This window comes from Cajanus cajan, chromosome 7 (assembly GCF_000230855.2).
Source record: "Cajanus cajan strain Asha chromosome 7, NIPB_CcT2T_4, whole genome shotgun sequence".
Taxonomy (NCBI): Eukaryota; Viridiplantae; Streptophyta; class Magnoliopsida; order Fabales; family Fabaceae; genus Cajanus; species Cajanus cajan.
The window spans coordinates 30,237,929-30,252,515 of NC_138523.1; the positions used below are offsets into that span (position 1 = coordinate 30,237,929).

General features: G+C 32.3%; 2 protein-coding genes across 8 annotated transcripts; one reads left to right on the forward strand and one right to left on the reverse strand.

The window, feature by feature from the left end:
• The first annotated feature begins 344 nt into the window (after positions 1–344).
• On the forward strand, positions 345–7,327 carry LOC109792898 (uncharacterized). Of its 6 annotated transcripts, none has more exons than XM_083059506.1 (6): positions 345–4,227; positions 5,153–5,260; positions 5,578–5,730; positions 5,816–6,172; positions 6,284–6,360; positions 6,468–7,327. In XM_083059506.1, the coding sequence occupies exons 3-6, from the start codon at positions 5,652–5,654 to the stop codon at positions 7,194–7,196; spliced, it is 1,242 nt and encodes a 413-aa protein (XP_082915632.1). In that variant the 5' UTR covers positions 345–4,227; positions 5,153–5,260; positions 5,578–5,651; the 3' UTR covers positions 7,197–7,327. The 6 variants fall into 6 exon arrangements, with proteins under 6 accessions (XP_082915632.1, XP_082915631.1, XP_082915629.1 ...); XM_083059505.1 differs by having other exon boundaries at positions 5,153–5,239; XM_083059503.1 differs by having other exon boundaries at positions 345–5,260.
• On the reverse strand, positions 6,458–14,271 carry LOC109792897 (pentatricopeptide repeat-containing protein At1g80270, mitochondrial). Of its 2 annotated transcripts, none has more exons than XR_014427764.1 (6): positions 13,969–14,271; positions 13,083–13,680; positions 9,142–12,776; positions 8,959–9,047; positions 8,716–8,786; positions 6,458–7,131 (listed from the first exon to the last, which is right to left on the reverse strand). XR_014427764.1 is itself a non-coding variant. In XM_083059507.1 (6 exons), exons 2-4 carry the CDS (start codon positions 13,215–13,217, stop codon positions 9,305–9,307), a joined length of 351 nt encoding a protein of 116 aa, XP_082915633.1. In that variant the 5' UTR covers positions 13,218–13,680; positions 13,969–14,137; the 3' UTR covers positions 8,608–8,786; positions 8,959–9,047; positions 9,142–9,304. The 2 variants fall into 2 exon arrangements, 1 of the variants encoding a protein (XP_082915633.1); XM_083059507.1 differs by lacking the exon at positions 6,458–7,131 and having other exon boundaries at positions 8,608–8,786; positions 9,142–9,381; positions 12,638–12,776; positions 13,969–14,137.
• Positions 14,272–14,587: the final 316 nt, after the last annotated feature.

Sequence of the window (14,587 nt, forward strand, 5' to 3'; positions counted from 1 at the left end):
TAGGACATGTGACATCGGGGTATAGATAAGATTAGATTAGGTTGTTAATGTTATTTTAAATTACTTTGAAAACTTTGAGATTTATTTCTTTGTAATTTCCGCTGATTATGTTTGTTAAAAATGTGATACTCTTTAAACATGTTTGATTATTAAAGTTATATTATTTAAATTTATTGATTTATGATATGCGGGGTAGAGGGTGTCACATTTAGTGGTATCAGAGCAAGTCGATCTAATCGACCGTGAGTTATGAGTCTATTATGCTTGTTTGGTAGATTAATAATGTGATGAGTTGATTGATGTGCTAATATGATGATTGATTATGTTGTGTGCATTGTGATGATGCTATTTTTTGATTGCTCTTTTCATAATTGCTTATTTGTTTGATACTTCTTGCTTACGTAAGAAGTAGTGGTTGAGTAGTATCACTCGTATGGTGAGCTTATGTACCAATAGTACGGATAAAGCCTATTGAGACCTTAGAATTAGGAGAGACATTAATTTGTCAAAAGTTTACGATTAATGAAATTTAGGAAATCTATAGTAGTAGCGATTGAATCCAAGGAGGTTGTATATGAGAATTGGAGTTTTGATATTTTGATGAGAGGTTGAAACGTTCCTTGAGTATTGGTGCTTCATGTTAACTTTTATGGTTTAGGTAATATGTGAATATTATTCTCTAAGTCCTTTGCACTAAATATGTGAGCTGTTTTGGTCTAGGATTGTAATGGAAAGCTTGAATATGAGTTTAAGGTGGAAAGGAGTGAGTTTGGAATGGTTGAGGTATTTTGTGAAATGTTAGTACACTATTGCTGTATAATATGGGGATTATTTTCGTTAAAATTTTGTTGTGCCTGTATGAGTATCATATTGACAGAATCAGATTTTATGGTCTTCACAAAAGTAGTAGCTTTGGACGTTATCTTTCTAATGGAACTGGAATCAGGTAAAACGGAGGTATAGAACTCTAGTTATAGCTACTTTGGTGATCAAAGGTCTAGTTATAAGCGCTGAATATATCTGCTGCGGTTTTTGAAATTTGTAGCTAAGAAGATGATCTTTTTAGAATTCTATGTCTTCGTAGGAGTTGTAGCTTATTCTCTTATCTTTATTTTGAGATAGGTTTGAGATCATTTGAATAAGTATAACTCTCTAGGTATCATTTTCTTTAAACATTGTTGAAGGGATATGTATGGTTTCATGATATTTTTGAATAGTTAGGCAATGCAAGGATAAGAATTGATTTTGTTTTAGGGTGTTTGCATAAGGATTGAGAGGTTGTTTAAAGGTTGTATAATGCTATGTGATAAAGTTTGTTCATGTACATGCTTATCGATGGTATATTTGAAGGTTTAAAGTTGGTATTCTAATATGATTTAGTAAGCATGTATGTTGATATGTGGATAGATGACCTTAGGGATCAATTGGTGAATGTCGTGTGGTTAGTGAGATTGATCTTAGGGTGTGATATGATCATATTGTAGTTGAAGGTGGAGATATATTCAAGACGGTTGTATGTTAAGTATTACTATTTTATTTTATCTTATTTATTGATTGATTGATTGATTTATTTATTATTTTTATTGTATAAGATAAGTTTTCTAGTTCTTGTAAATTCCAGTTAAGGTAAACATGGATATGTCTCAGGTAGAAGTTGTACTTAAGTGAGAGATACCTAATTCAATTAGTAAAATTAAGAGTTTTCTTAGGATAATTTATAGGAGATTTATTAAGTAAATGTCTAAGGTAGCAGTTAGAGGTTTAGGCTACTCTCATTTCACTCACCTCTACTACAGGAATCTCTTTTGCTTTCTTTTCCTCTAGCTACTAAGATGTTTCAGTTCACTAAGTTTTCGTTTGCCTACCCATGAATTCAATAGTAGTTTGAAAGGCTAACCCATATCAGGAATTTCTGGACCTATGTTTATTTTTAAGTACCCAAAACATTTTATCGCCTACTTCTCTAGGTCGCTTACTATTACCTTTGACTGGATTGACTAAGAAATAGTTGCCTTTGTGTGGGATAACAAAGGAGAAGGTAGTTTTCAAACTCTTAAGGAAAGATTGGTTAATGTTAATACTACTAGATTTTAGCAAGACTTTTGTGGTATATAGTTATGCTTCTAAAGATAGGTTCGGGAAGAGTGTTGTGGCAAGAAGAAAGGTAGTAGCTTATGATTCTAGGCAATTGAAAATTCTTGAGAGGAATTACTTTACCCATGACTTTGAGTTAGCAGTTTTAATATGTATACTAAGATTTGAAAACACTACATATATGATTCTAAGATTGAGGTATTTAGCGATCATAAGAGTTTTAAATACCTATTGACCAGAGGAAATAGTTAAAAGTCCTTAAGGAATAAGATCTTGATATTATTAAGTTATGTGGCCAAAACCATTATGGTAACCGATGCTCTGAGTATGAGACCTTTATATTTACCTTTTTTTTTCCTGATTAGAAAGATAGATCTTTTAGCTCAACTTAGAGATTTAAGTTTTTCTGATAAGGTTATTCTTAGTAGTGTAAGACAAAATTTAAATTGAGTAACGAAAGGATTGATTAGATGATTTATTTGGTATGAGGTTATAGGATAAGGAGGTGGATAAGAATTTGACTTGGGTATAGCTAGAATGGTGAAATTAGAAATCTGGTATATGTATCTAGTGAACCTATGCTTAAGTGCTTAATCTTTGGAGAAGGTCGTAGAAATAAAGCTATTATTCTAGCAGATACCTTGAGTAGGATGATCTTTCACCTACCATATTTGACGATTTAAGGGTTGTATTTGATTAAAGAACTTAGCGACTTAAGCGTGATGTGTGAGCTCACCCTTAGGAGCATTGAATTTAGTATGTTGAAAATGACTAATGAATTAATGGACGAGATTAGAGAAGCTTAGGAGTTAGATTCTTTCTTAGTGAACCAAGTGGAGAAGATTGGTAGAGGTATAAATAGCCCTTTATGAGTAGAAGTTGATGGTATTTTGGGGTTCAATGATAGGATCTATAGCCTAGTAATCTTGAATTTAGGAAGATGATCTTAAAGGGAGTTTTAAGAGCTACTAAGGTGCATCAGAGTGGCACAGCGGAAGCGTGGTGACCTTAAGTAAAGAGAAGAATAGAGGATATTATGTACTTATATTTAGTATGGTATAAGTATGAGACAGAACATCAGAAGCCTTTTAGGACTTTTGTAGCCTTTAGATGTTCCTGTTTGGAAGTGAAATAATATGTCTAGACTCTGTTGTGGATTTTCCAAGGAAATTTAAGAAGAATCTTGAACAAGTCATAGTCAAACCTCTTCGTTTCAAAAATTCGAGGACGAATTTCTTAAAAGGGGGGAAGTATTGTAACATCCCAGTTTTCAAAATGGTTATTATTACTATTATTATTATTATTATTATTTAGTCATAATTTGGTGATTATATTTTACTTCAATTGTAACTAATTCACACTCCATTTATGCTTAATTGTAGGCTTTAGAAAGATATGTGTATTATTGGGCTTAATTAGATAGTTGTGATTTTCTTTGTTAAAACCGTTTTTCGCTGGGCTGATTGGCAAGCCTCGGTGTTTAGGGCATAACTTGGGCTGTGATGGTCCAAATTATGCAAAATTGGTGTCAATGGAAATCTAAGAGAAAAACGCACAACTTTTACAGAAATAGCCATTTGCAAAATCGGTCGTTTAGGAGGTCAAAATTGGAATTTGATTGATACAATTGTTTCTCGCTGGACTGATTGGCAAGCCTCGGTTTGTGGGGTATAACTTGGTCGGTGGTTGTTCAAATGATACAAACTTGGTGGCTATGGAAAGATAAGAGAAAATCCTACAACTTTCATGAAGGAAATATTTTCAGATTCGGCTGTCTATAAGGTCCAAATCAGTAGCTAAAGTCGGTGAGGAAAAGAACATGGCACCAACTCCATTAATTCACACCAACTCCATTAATTCATCCCACCAACTTCTATAATTCATTCCACTTAGTTTTGTCTATCTTTTTCTCCATTATTTTACATTTTTTTAATGTGTTTTGGAGGCTATAAATAGGCCTTCACTTCTCCATTGCAAACCATCCCTCAATTCTCATTCTCTCTTCTCTTATACTCTCTTCTTCTCCTCTTCTTCTCTTTGAAGACCTAGAGGAATCCATAGGAGGTGGTTCTATCCTAGTAGAAGGAGCCTAGAGGAGGAAGCTCTTCTTTAGTTTCAGCGCTTGTCATCCAGGTAAGGGGGGAGTGAGAAACCTCGCTCTGGGTGTGGGATTGTATGCTGGGTAGTGGGATTGGCCCCCAATCCTGTGTTTGTTGTATGTTATATTGTTTGTATGTTCTAATTGCTGGGTTAATATGTGTGTATGAATAGAAATTCTGTTGAGATTATGATTGTGAAAGTTATGAATATGATATGATAATGTGAATGTGATGTTTCTAATGATATGATGTGATGATAATGTGATATAATGTGATGATAATGTGATATGATGTGATGATGAAATATGATGTGAAATGGCCATGAGATATGATTGACCATGAGATAGATAATGTGATAATGTGACAATGAGATATGAAATGTGATAAAGAGAAATGACCATGGAAAGTGATAAAGTGATATGAGAATGCATAGAGTCTTGTTTGACATGCATCATTTGCATAAAGTGATAAGGGTACGATATGGAATACGCCGCCAGAGAAGGCCCCCTAGTGTAAAAACTGTGGGGATCAGTCCTTGGGGATGGCTCGGTTTGGAAGTCCCAGTCTCGCCCATTGTGTGCATGGGATGTATCTTGCGCGGCTTAGCTATCCCGACGAGACTCTGGTAGTATGTCCTTCTAGTGAGAGTGCGCAGAGGTTGTGTCCCGGCATGTACTCCTAGACTACTCTTTGTGTATTGCTAGCGGCAATATACTACGTGATAAGTGACTGGCGCCACATGCATGATAAAATGTAGTCCGTGTCCATACATGTGTCTTTTGATATTATATGACAAATGGATATGCCTTGAATGAGTAAGATGTGATATTGTTAATCTATGTTATATATGTTTTGTTTGTGTTTGGCTATCTAGTATATATATTCCTACACTGTGAGCCGAGTGAGATGTTTTCTCACTCCCTTTTTCTTTGTGTTGTTTTTCTTTAACCGTTATACAGGTGATTATCAGCATGAGGCTGAGGATGTTGGTGGTGAAGCTTAGGCTTCTTTATGGGCTATGCTCTGATAGGACATGTGACATCGGGGTATAGATAAGATTAGATTAGGTTGTTAATGTTATTTTAAATTACTTTGAAAACTTTGAGATTTATTTCTTTGTAATTTCCGCTGATTATGTTTGTTAAAAATGTGATACTCTTTAAACATGTTTGATTATTAAAGTTATATTATTTAAATTTATTGATTTATGATATGCGGGGTAGAGGGTGTCACAATCATGACCCCTCAGTTCTTGAATTCACTAGGCAAATATGTAGTCAACTCAAATATCACGGTAAGATAATTGTTCACTGTTTCTTGGACAGAGATTTAATCTCTTTTTTTTTTTTTTGTGTTACTGATATAGTTTCTATGCTGTGTGCAGTTGTCACATGCACCGAATCACCATTTGCTTTGAATCTTGTGAGGGAAATAAAGGCTTGCATCGATGTGATCCTCATGGAGCTTGACATGCCAAACTTGGATGGCCATGAATTCCTTCAACATGCCAAGAAGGATATTCAAATTCCAGTTATCGGTGGGTAACTATACTTGTTCTGTAAATTCTTGTGTGTATAGATTTTGGTTTGAACTTTGATTTACTTATCAAGTGCAATGTGCAGTGATGTCTGCTGACAATGCTAAGGGTTCCGTGATGAAGGCTGTAAGAAACGGGGCTTGTGATTATTGGAATAAGCCCTTGCATGTGAATCAGTTCAGGAACATGTGGATACATGCAGCAAGGAAAGCCTTTAGTGAAAACAAGAATTATGTCATATTGGAGAATAATAATTCTGAATTTGGTTCTTCTACTGTTATTGAAGCCACAGAAATATTCAGAGACCAAAACAATAGCAGTTCAAGAGAATCTGATGAATCGGAACATTCTTGTCAACCCCCAGCAAAAAAGCCACGTGTAATATGGACACCAATGCTGCATCGTGAATTTCTCAAGGCAGTGAAGCAAATTGGGGATGATAGTATGATTCTTTATTGATTCTTTTTCTCTGTTCATACAGTCACTGAATTTTTCTTTGGTGGTTTTGTGATTCTTATACAAGGCATAGTCTGATTCTTTAATTATTTTTCAGAAGCTGTGCCAAAGAAAATTCTTGAAGTGATGAATATCGCTGGTTTGACAAGAGATCACGTTGCCAGTCATTTGCAGGTTAGTTTCTGTTTTGTGTATTTGATTTTTCATAATTGCACTTGGTTATGACAAAGATAGCATTTCTCTTAAATTTATTGGCATTGTGACTGCAATATTGACTGCAGAAATATAAGCATCATATGAAGAGTACATCTAATGGGGCAACACAGCAACAGAATGAGATGAAGAATACATCTAATGGAGCAACACAGCAACAGAATGAGATGAAGAGTGCATCTAATGGAGCAACACAGCAACAGAATGAGGTGAAGAGTACATCTAATGAGATGGCATTGCCAAACACAGAATCTGGTGCACTTGTGAGAGTGGACTTCCAATCTTTGGCTGCTTCTAACCATGTTTCCTATAACACATTGACAACCTTTGATACAGAAAAAGAGGCTAACCATTCCAATCAAGAACAAGGTGTGACACATGGTCATCCTTCTAACATTGCCATTATCAATAATTTTTCTCAGCCAATCATGGATCCATCTATATATGGAGTGTTCAAGGATACACAGCAGCAGCAGCAGCAGAAGACAATGATGCATCATCAAATTAGTCCTATCAATCTTCAGCCATCTTTTGCCACCGAGAATATTAATAATGATTTAGTATCACCTCAAACTATTGATGCAAACACCTTAGGTTTCACAAGTGGTGATATGAGATCCTTTTCTGCACAAGGGTCAGATGCACTAGTTCCCTATGGTTCACAATCTGGTGACTTAATTTATGATCAAGAGTATACCGACATCCTAACTTGGTTACTTGAAGATTCAGCATCTGCAAGAGACCCAAATTTCTCCAAAGATATTGTTGATCACAACACAACAAATTTGATCAGCTAAATTAAGAGGTTTTATATATAAAGATTCACTGAATACTTTTTGGGGTTTATAGTAAGGAAATTTTTATGTTGGTGTCCGTAGACATGAAAATAGATTATATGAATGATTGATCTCAACTTCATCTTTCTTGATATTTTTTGGGACATTATATTCTGCACTTTTTTTTTGTTACAACTATCCAGCATGTTATCCACACGCTAACTAAAAACTTGATATACACCATTTTATCCCAAATTTATGTAAGGCATTATTGGCTGGAACTGAGTGTTTTTGTTTTTATCTTCAGTAATTACTGCAAATGTATTTGGGATGCCGTTTAAGCTAAATTAAAATTGAAATTTGTTTGATAACTAGTTTATAATTTGTTTGACCAAATTATAAACTAGTTTATTCTAATATTTTTATGATTGTAAACGAATAGCTAGTGTAAGTTACACCATATAAAAAATATAAAATAAAAAGGTTAGAAGCACATCTTTAACTAATTTATTGCACATAGTCAGTAGTTTAATATTTTTTATCATATGTATTCTTAATATTTAATATAATTCTATTTTTATCTTTTTTTATATTAAGGTTTATTAGAAAACTTTATTTTTTTATTCTTTAATTATTTTAATTATTACTCTATTTGTATTGATCAATTTAGTATTTTATATTCTAAAGAAAAAGGTAAAAGATATATAACTTATTAACAGAAAATTAAAAAATACAATGTTGAGTTTTACAATTCAAAAAACATAAAAGAATAAAACAATAGAAGCATATTTTTTTAATTAGGCTTTTAAATATGCTTTAAGTTTCTTTAAAATTAACCAGATTTGATTTTGATTCCAATAAAAAAAAAAAAAATTCATCCCATTAAAATTGAAACTATTATTTTTAGTCTCTATTTTTTATATGATCATTTTTAATTGTTTTTTGTTTATTAAAAAGTTAAGTTACAATCCTAGGTGTTATATGTGATTGTTAATGATGAGTTGATGACACATTAACACCTCTAAAAATTTGTATTAAACTTTAAAATAATTGTTATTTATCTACTTAAAAAAAAATTAATGTATTTTTACAACACATACAAAATATATAAAACTAATCAAACAAATAGTTAACAAGATAAATTATTATGAATGCAATTCCCTAAATGTCCTATGACTCACTAGTAGAAAAAACACTTTTAAAATCGGTCATTTTTTACTTTTAAAATCGGTTCTCTGACCGATTTTAAAAGAGCCGATTTTGAAAAGTAGGACTTTTAACATCGGTCGCTGACCGATTTTAAAAGTGAGACTTTTAAAATCGGTCATACCATGACCGATTTTAAAAGTCCTACTTTTAAAATAACAATTTTGTTAATTTTTATTCTTTTAAACCTTGCAGTTTAGTTTGGTTTTCTGTTTGGGTTGTGAAATCAACTTAAATCAAAATCAACTATATTAATATATAAATATTTTTTTCTACAAATTTTCTATAATAGCCATGAATGTGCACATAGTTGACAGATCAATCAAGATCTCACCCTTCTGTATGAGCAAAAAAGTTTTTAACACCTTGACTGAGACCCTTTCCAACAGAACCAATTTCAATGACCTGTGAAACACCAGCCAGGAAAGAATAATTTAGGTTGTTAGCAGAAAAAAAGAATCTAGTAGAGGCATTTTTAAACAGTCTAGCTTATAAATTTAAATGCAGCACATAATGCACATTAGATTCCCAGCCAATACTACCCAGCAGTCGCATTTACTAGGAAGAAAAGAAATACCGTTTCTATTAATGTATGATTAAGGCTATGAACAACATCTGAGTGCATGTCAAGTTATAGTCTTCACCTGGAACAATTATAGTCTTCACCTGTGATATTGACATATCAAAGGTGGGAGTCATTCGCATTGCATGACAATAATTGTTCTGTTTATGTTTCTAAAGACTAAATATGTTGACTTACCAAATTCTTGAACATAAGATTGTAGAACATTTTAATGTATCTTTGCTTTGCCTCTTTTTGTTCATTATTGACCCGCCTCCAAAAGGTATAAATGCTCCAAAAGGGAAATAGACTGACTGATCAGCTCCAGGTGCAGCTATGTTGAACTTGGGATCAAATACATTTATCCCTGAAATAACTCTACACAGTCCTGGGAGTGTAAATGCAACATGACTTTCATATTGTCCTGGTCTATCTTTGCTGCAAACAAGAACTTTCTGAAGTTAATACCAACAAACTTCTATTGATCTTTCTTTATTTTTATTCATTTTCTTGTTTCTCTCGATTCGGATGTGGTACTGTTTTATAATGTGCAAGTGAATTCCTTGAGTGTGCTAGACGAATTTCCAATTTCCAAGTAACAGAGTTGAGAGTGTCATTTATCATGAGGCTCTACCATTGTAGATGACAAAAAGGAATATTAATGCAAGCAGAACGGCCTGTACCGCTTGCAGTACGGCCCGTTCTGCAAGCAGAACGGCCTGTACTGCTTGTAGAACGGGCCGTTCTAAAAACAGTACAGGCTGTTCTGCTTGCAGAACGGGCCGTACTGCAAACGGTACAGGCCGTTCTGCTTGCAGAACAGGCCGTTTTGCAAGCAGTACAGGTCGTTCTGCTTGTAGAACGGCCCGTTCTGGGGCCGTTCCAGACTCAAAGTTCGCCCAGCAACAACGAAATAAGACACATGAGACAAGAATGTTACCTCGCTGTTGTATTCGTCCGAGAAAATGAGAAGCTACACACTTCAGATGAGATTCCGAGAGAGTAAAGAGAGAAGAATATATGATATTGAAGCAAAATAGTAGAGAATGAAGCAATGGGAGCAGAGATAGTATAATTAACTCTCTGATGCTACTTTTAAAATCGACTGTTCAATAACCGATTTTAGAAGTGATACTTTTAAAATCGGCTACTCAATAGCCGATTTTAAAAGTAATCTTTTAAAATCGGCTGTTTAGAGCCAATTTTAAAAGTAGACTTTTAAAATCGGCTGTTCAGGAGCCGATTTTAAAAGTAGCGTCAGAGACTTTTAAAATCAGTCATAACGTAGCCGATTTTAAAAGTAATGCCATTATTTACAAAATTGTCACCGCACCACTTTTAAAATCGGTTATCTGATGACCGATTTTAAAACCCCGATTTTAAAAGTCATTTTTGTACTAGTGACTCATTGTACCTAGAGTTGTCAATTTGAGTCTATCTTGAAGGGTCAACCTGGCTAGCCTACAAATAAGGTTAGACTAGGTCTTAAAAAGGATGACCAAAATAGAATCGGACCTTTTGGCTTAGCCTACTAAGCTTGACAAGCCAAATGGCCAAAGGTTGGATTGGCCCTTTGACTTATAGATTGACCCATTAAACTAATAAGTGAAATGATCTAAACTACCATCAATTTATAAATTTGTAATGTAACATCCCATTTTTTTCATGATAAATTAATAAAATATTTTTTAATTAATTAATTAAATGGGGATAATATGTTGTGAGGGAATCAGGATAAGATATTATTAGCAATTATCTTTTTAAATTAAAAAATGAGAGGTGAATTAGTTGGGCTTTTATTAATGGGCTACACGTACGAGAGAGGGTTAGGGTTTCTTCTAAAATACTCTAGGGTTACCTCACTTGTAATATGGCCGTATAATTGTGATTTGAAGATGAAGGCAAACAGGAGGCAGCTAGAGAGGAACTCGAAGAACAGAATCTTGAGCTTCAATATTATGTTATTTGTTTAAGACTCATTTGTAAAAAATAAACTCACCATTATTATAAAGAAATGTGACTTGAGCTTCAATATTTCTACACGTTGTGACTCCATTTTATATTGGCAACATTGATGAAACAACAACATAATATTCATTACATCTGGTAGTTGTTATTGTTGATATTTAGTTATTTATTTTTATACATTTTGTATATTTTATTTTGTTACAATTGTTTTGCATAAATTATCAATACATTTGGTGATAATATATGCAACCTTGCTATACAATATTAAATCCTAAGTGCAAGGCATTGGTTCAACATAATTAGTTTTTTCTATTTTAGATAATTATTTGTTTTACTCGTTTGATGTACAATATACTTAAAAATCATTTGCAAATTTAAATAAAAAGTAGTTTGTCCCTTACCTCAACTTAGACCTATACAATTTTTTTCTATTGATAGTTTTAGATAAGAAAATCAAATAGCAAAATCAAAATAATATTAACTTAAATAATAATGTTTAACGATTTCAAAATATTACATATTACATATTAAACACATAGAAGAGGTCATATTAACAAGATAGTGGAATTCAAAAAGGAGAAAAGGAAAATGAATTAAGAGGATGAATATTGAATAACAATTGTCTGCAAGTTTTATAAGTAAAAAGTATCACAACATACATGAATTTATAATATTTATGGCTAAATGGTTTAAATATATCATTGGTTGTGATTACTTAGCCCATGTCTTAATTTTTGTGAATGACTTTAATACGTTGATTTTTTGGGAATTGTGAATTTATAATGTTTACGGCTAAAATATTCCTAACGAATAATTTTCATCATGTTATGAAAAGAAAGAGAAAGTAGAGAGAACAAACAACACAATATGAAATGGAGAAAAGAATCTGACTCATGTATTGTCTTTAAAAGAAAACTAGTCTATTTATAAGTAAATGTAAAAACTGAGCAATTACATAAAAAAGAAATAATATATAGAATTAACAGTGAATATTGACATCCACTAATTAAGCCACCGATTATTATTCATAACACATCATGAATCTATATTGTTTCCGGCTAAATGATTTGAATTTATAATTTGTTGTAATTACTTAATGCATGCTAATTTCCTTTTTTTTTTGAAAAAATTTGTCTGAGATTGAGTGGGAAATCAAGATGGGAGATTATCAATATATAAGGAATATTTTATTTATATATTACTATAAATAATATAGATTAAGAATTATATTTATACTTTTATACTAATATATAAAAAAGATAATAAAATCATTAACTGCTATTTGCTATCTATTTTTATTAGCGCCATTTTACAGTTCAGTTTTTTTTTTTATTCTTTTGATTGAAATTAAAATTAAATAGCAGTTTAGTTTTTTAACTTTTAATTCCACAATTTTAGTCTTTCCAAATTCTACTAAATCTATAATTTTGATCTCCTCACCAAATATTTATGTTAAAATGGTAACGTTAAACATAACACAATATGACATGATCATTGATATTTAATAATATTTAGGGTAGGATACAATTTTAATTTTAAATTTTAATTTTAATTTTTATCTTATTTTCATCTTGTTTGATCACTTTCAAGAGATAAAAAAGTGAACTAACAGGACGTTTGGGGATTGGTATACCTAAAGTTGTCATTTTTTCAAAAATTGCCTCTGAATTTTCCCGGTTGCCACACCGGACACAGTTTACTAAAAGAATTATGTTCAATAATTTACCTCTGGAAGAGTGTGGAACATTCTTCATGTACTTTTCTGCCACATCAACTCCCTGGACCTTGGCTATTAAATCAAGACGAGAAGCATAGTCATTTTCACTGAACTCAAATTGTTTAGTGGTCTCCAACCATTCCGAAATCTGCAAAACAGATAACAGCAGATGGAAGTTCAAACATAGGTAACATAGACTTGCAAGAAAGGCTTAATTTATTAAGTACATCACTGAACCATTGCATGAATTAGTAACCCTTGAAAACATATATTACTCGTAGCTCCAATATCAGGTCACAAACAAATCATTTAAAAATATATACACATTTGAAAGAATAATAGAAGAACAAAACCTCACACTAGCATTTTGATTAACCAATTACCATTATGAATCCACTTATAAAATTCAAAGAAAACTTGGCTTAAGGGACCTAAGAAAAATAAGTGAAAGCACCTGCAATGCCTTGTAATACATATGATGCTTCCAGAGAATAAATACAATCTTTGAAGCCTCTGAATGGCTCAAATCCTCCTCTGCTTCAACAAATCTTTCCAGAATACTGGGAATGTAGCAAGCTGGACTGTCCATAATGGTTCTTAACAACTCCAAAGAAGCCTTTCTCTTTAAAGGTGGCTGAGGTAAAGTTCATTCTCAGATTCTGACAAAGGATCATCAAGGCGTCTAGGTTCTGGATTAGATTCCTGATCGACTTCTTCCTCCATGGTAATATCCTCAGTAAGCTTAGCTGAAAGGGTTTTCTCAAGTTCCAGAAATTTTTCTTTCAAAACATTTTTTCATTGCAACTTTTTTCATTAACATGTGAAGACAACCCACAACTACCCAGAAAGAATTTTCCAACAAAGGGTGAAGTATGGTAACTTTTCTCTCTTAAACAAAGCCATTTTGCACTACAGAGCAGGGTAACACCCACCAAGGTGGCTTATCAAAAACAAAACACCCACCAAGGTTTTCACCACTGAAATAACTCAGGGTATCATCTTTTATCCCACATAATAATAATCCTGAAAGCTCCACGCTATGTCCTTGTTTCCTATGAATAAGGGAACAATAACAACCGTAATTATACATGGCTGAAAATCTGAAATTTTCACCACAAAATTTCTTTTACTAACATTTTATTTCAATTATGCAATATAGAAGTAGAATAAAAAAAGAGGGGGATTCAAGTATACATCAAAGGACAACAGAAAATTACAATGATTAGAGATAACAGTATTTATGAATTTAGGTTTATATGAAACAGAAATGCAAGCAATGAATATATGCAAATGCATGAAAATGGAAGTCAAAATGGAGGGGAAAGAGAAAAGATAGATACTTGATAGGGTAAACACATCGGCGCAGGATCGACATGAAGAATGATGATGCGACCAAACCCTAACGATCATTGGTGGAACGTTCCTCTTCTCATTTTCAACTTTAAGCTCAACTCAACCAAGTTATCAAACATAACACAACATGAACTTGCAAGATATAAGTGTGATTCGAAAATTGACTATAATTTTTTTTTTCAACTTTAACCAGTATTTATGTAAAATTAATCTTCTTGTGAATAACTTAAGTTTGTATATAATTTTTTTTATGAAAATAAGTTATTTTCAAAAATTTGAAAAATTAAATATATAATTATTTTTTAATAACTTATTTCCTCTTAAAGTTGATTCACGGTATGAAAAGGTGTTTTTTTTATCCAACTAATGTTATTTCAAAATCTTTTTCAACAAATTTATTTATACAAAAATTTATTATAATTATAATTAATTATATGTAATATATATATAAGTGAATATTTCAAATTTTAGATTAATTTATCTTTATAACAACTTCTAAATTCATTTTCTCTTTATTTATCTTTTTTTTTTCTTCTCCGACTTTTAAACTTCTCACCGTTTAAGTAATCACATAACAAATAATATTTCTCTTCTTTATTATTAAAA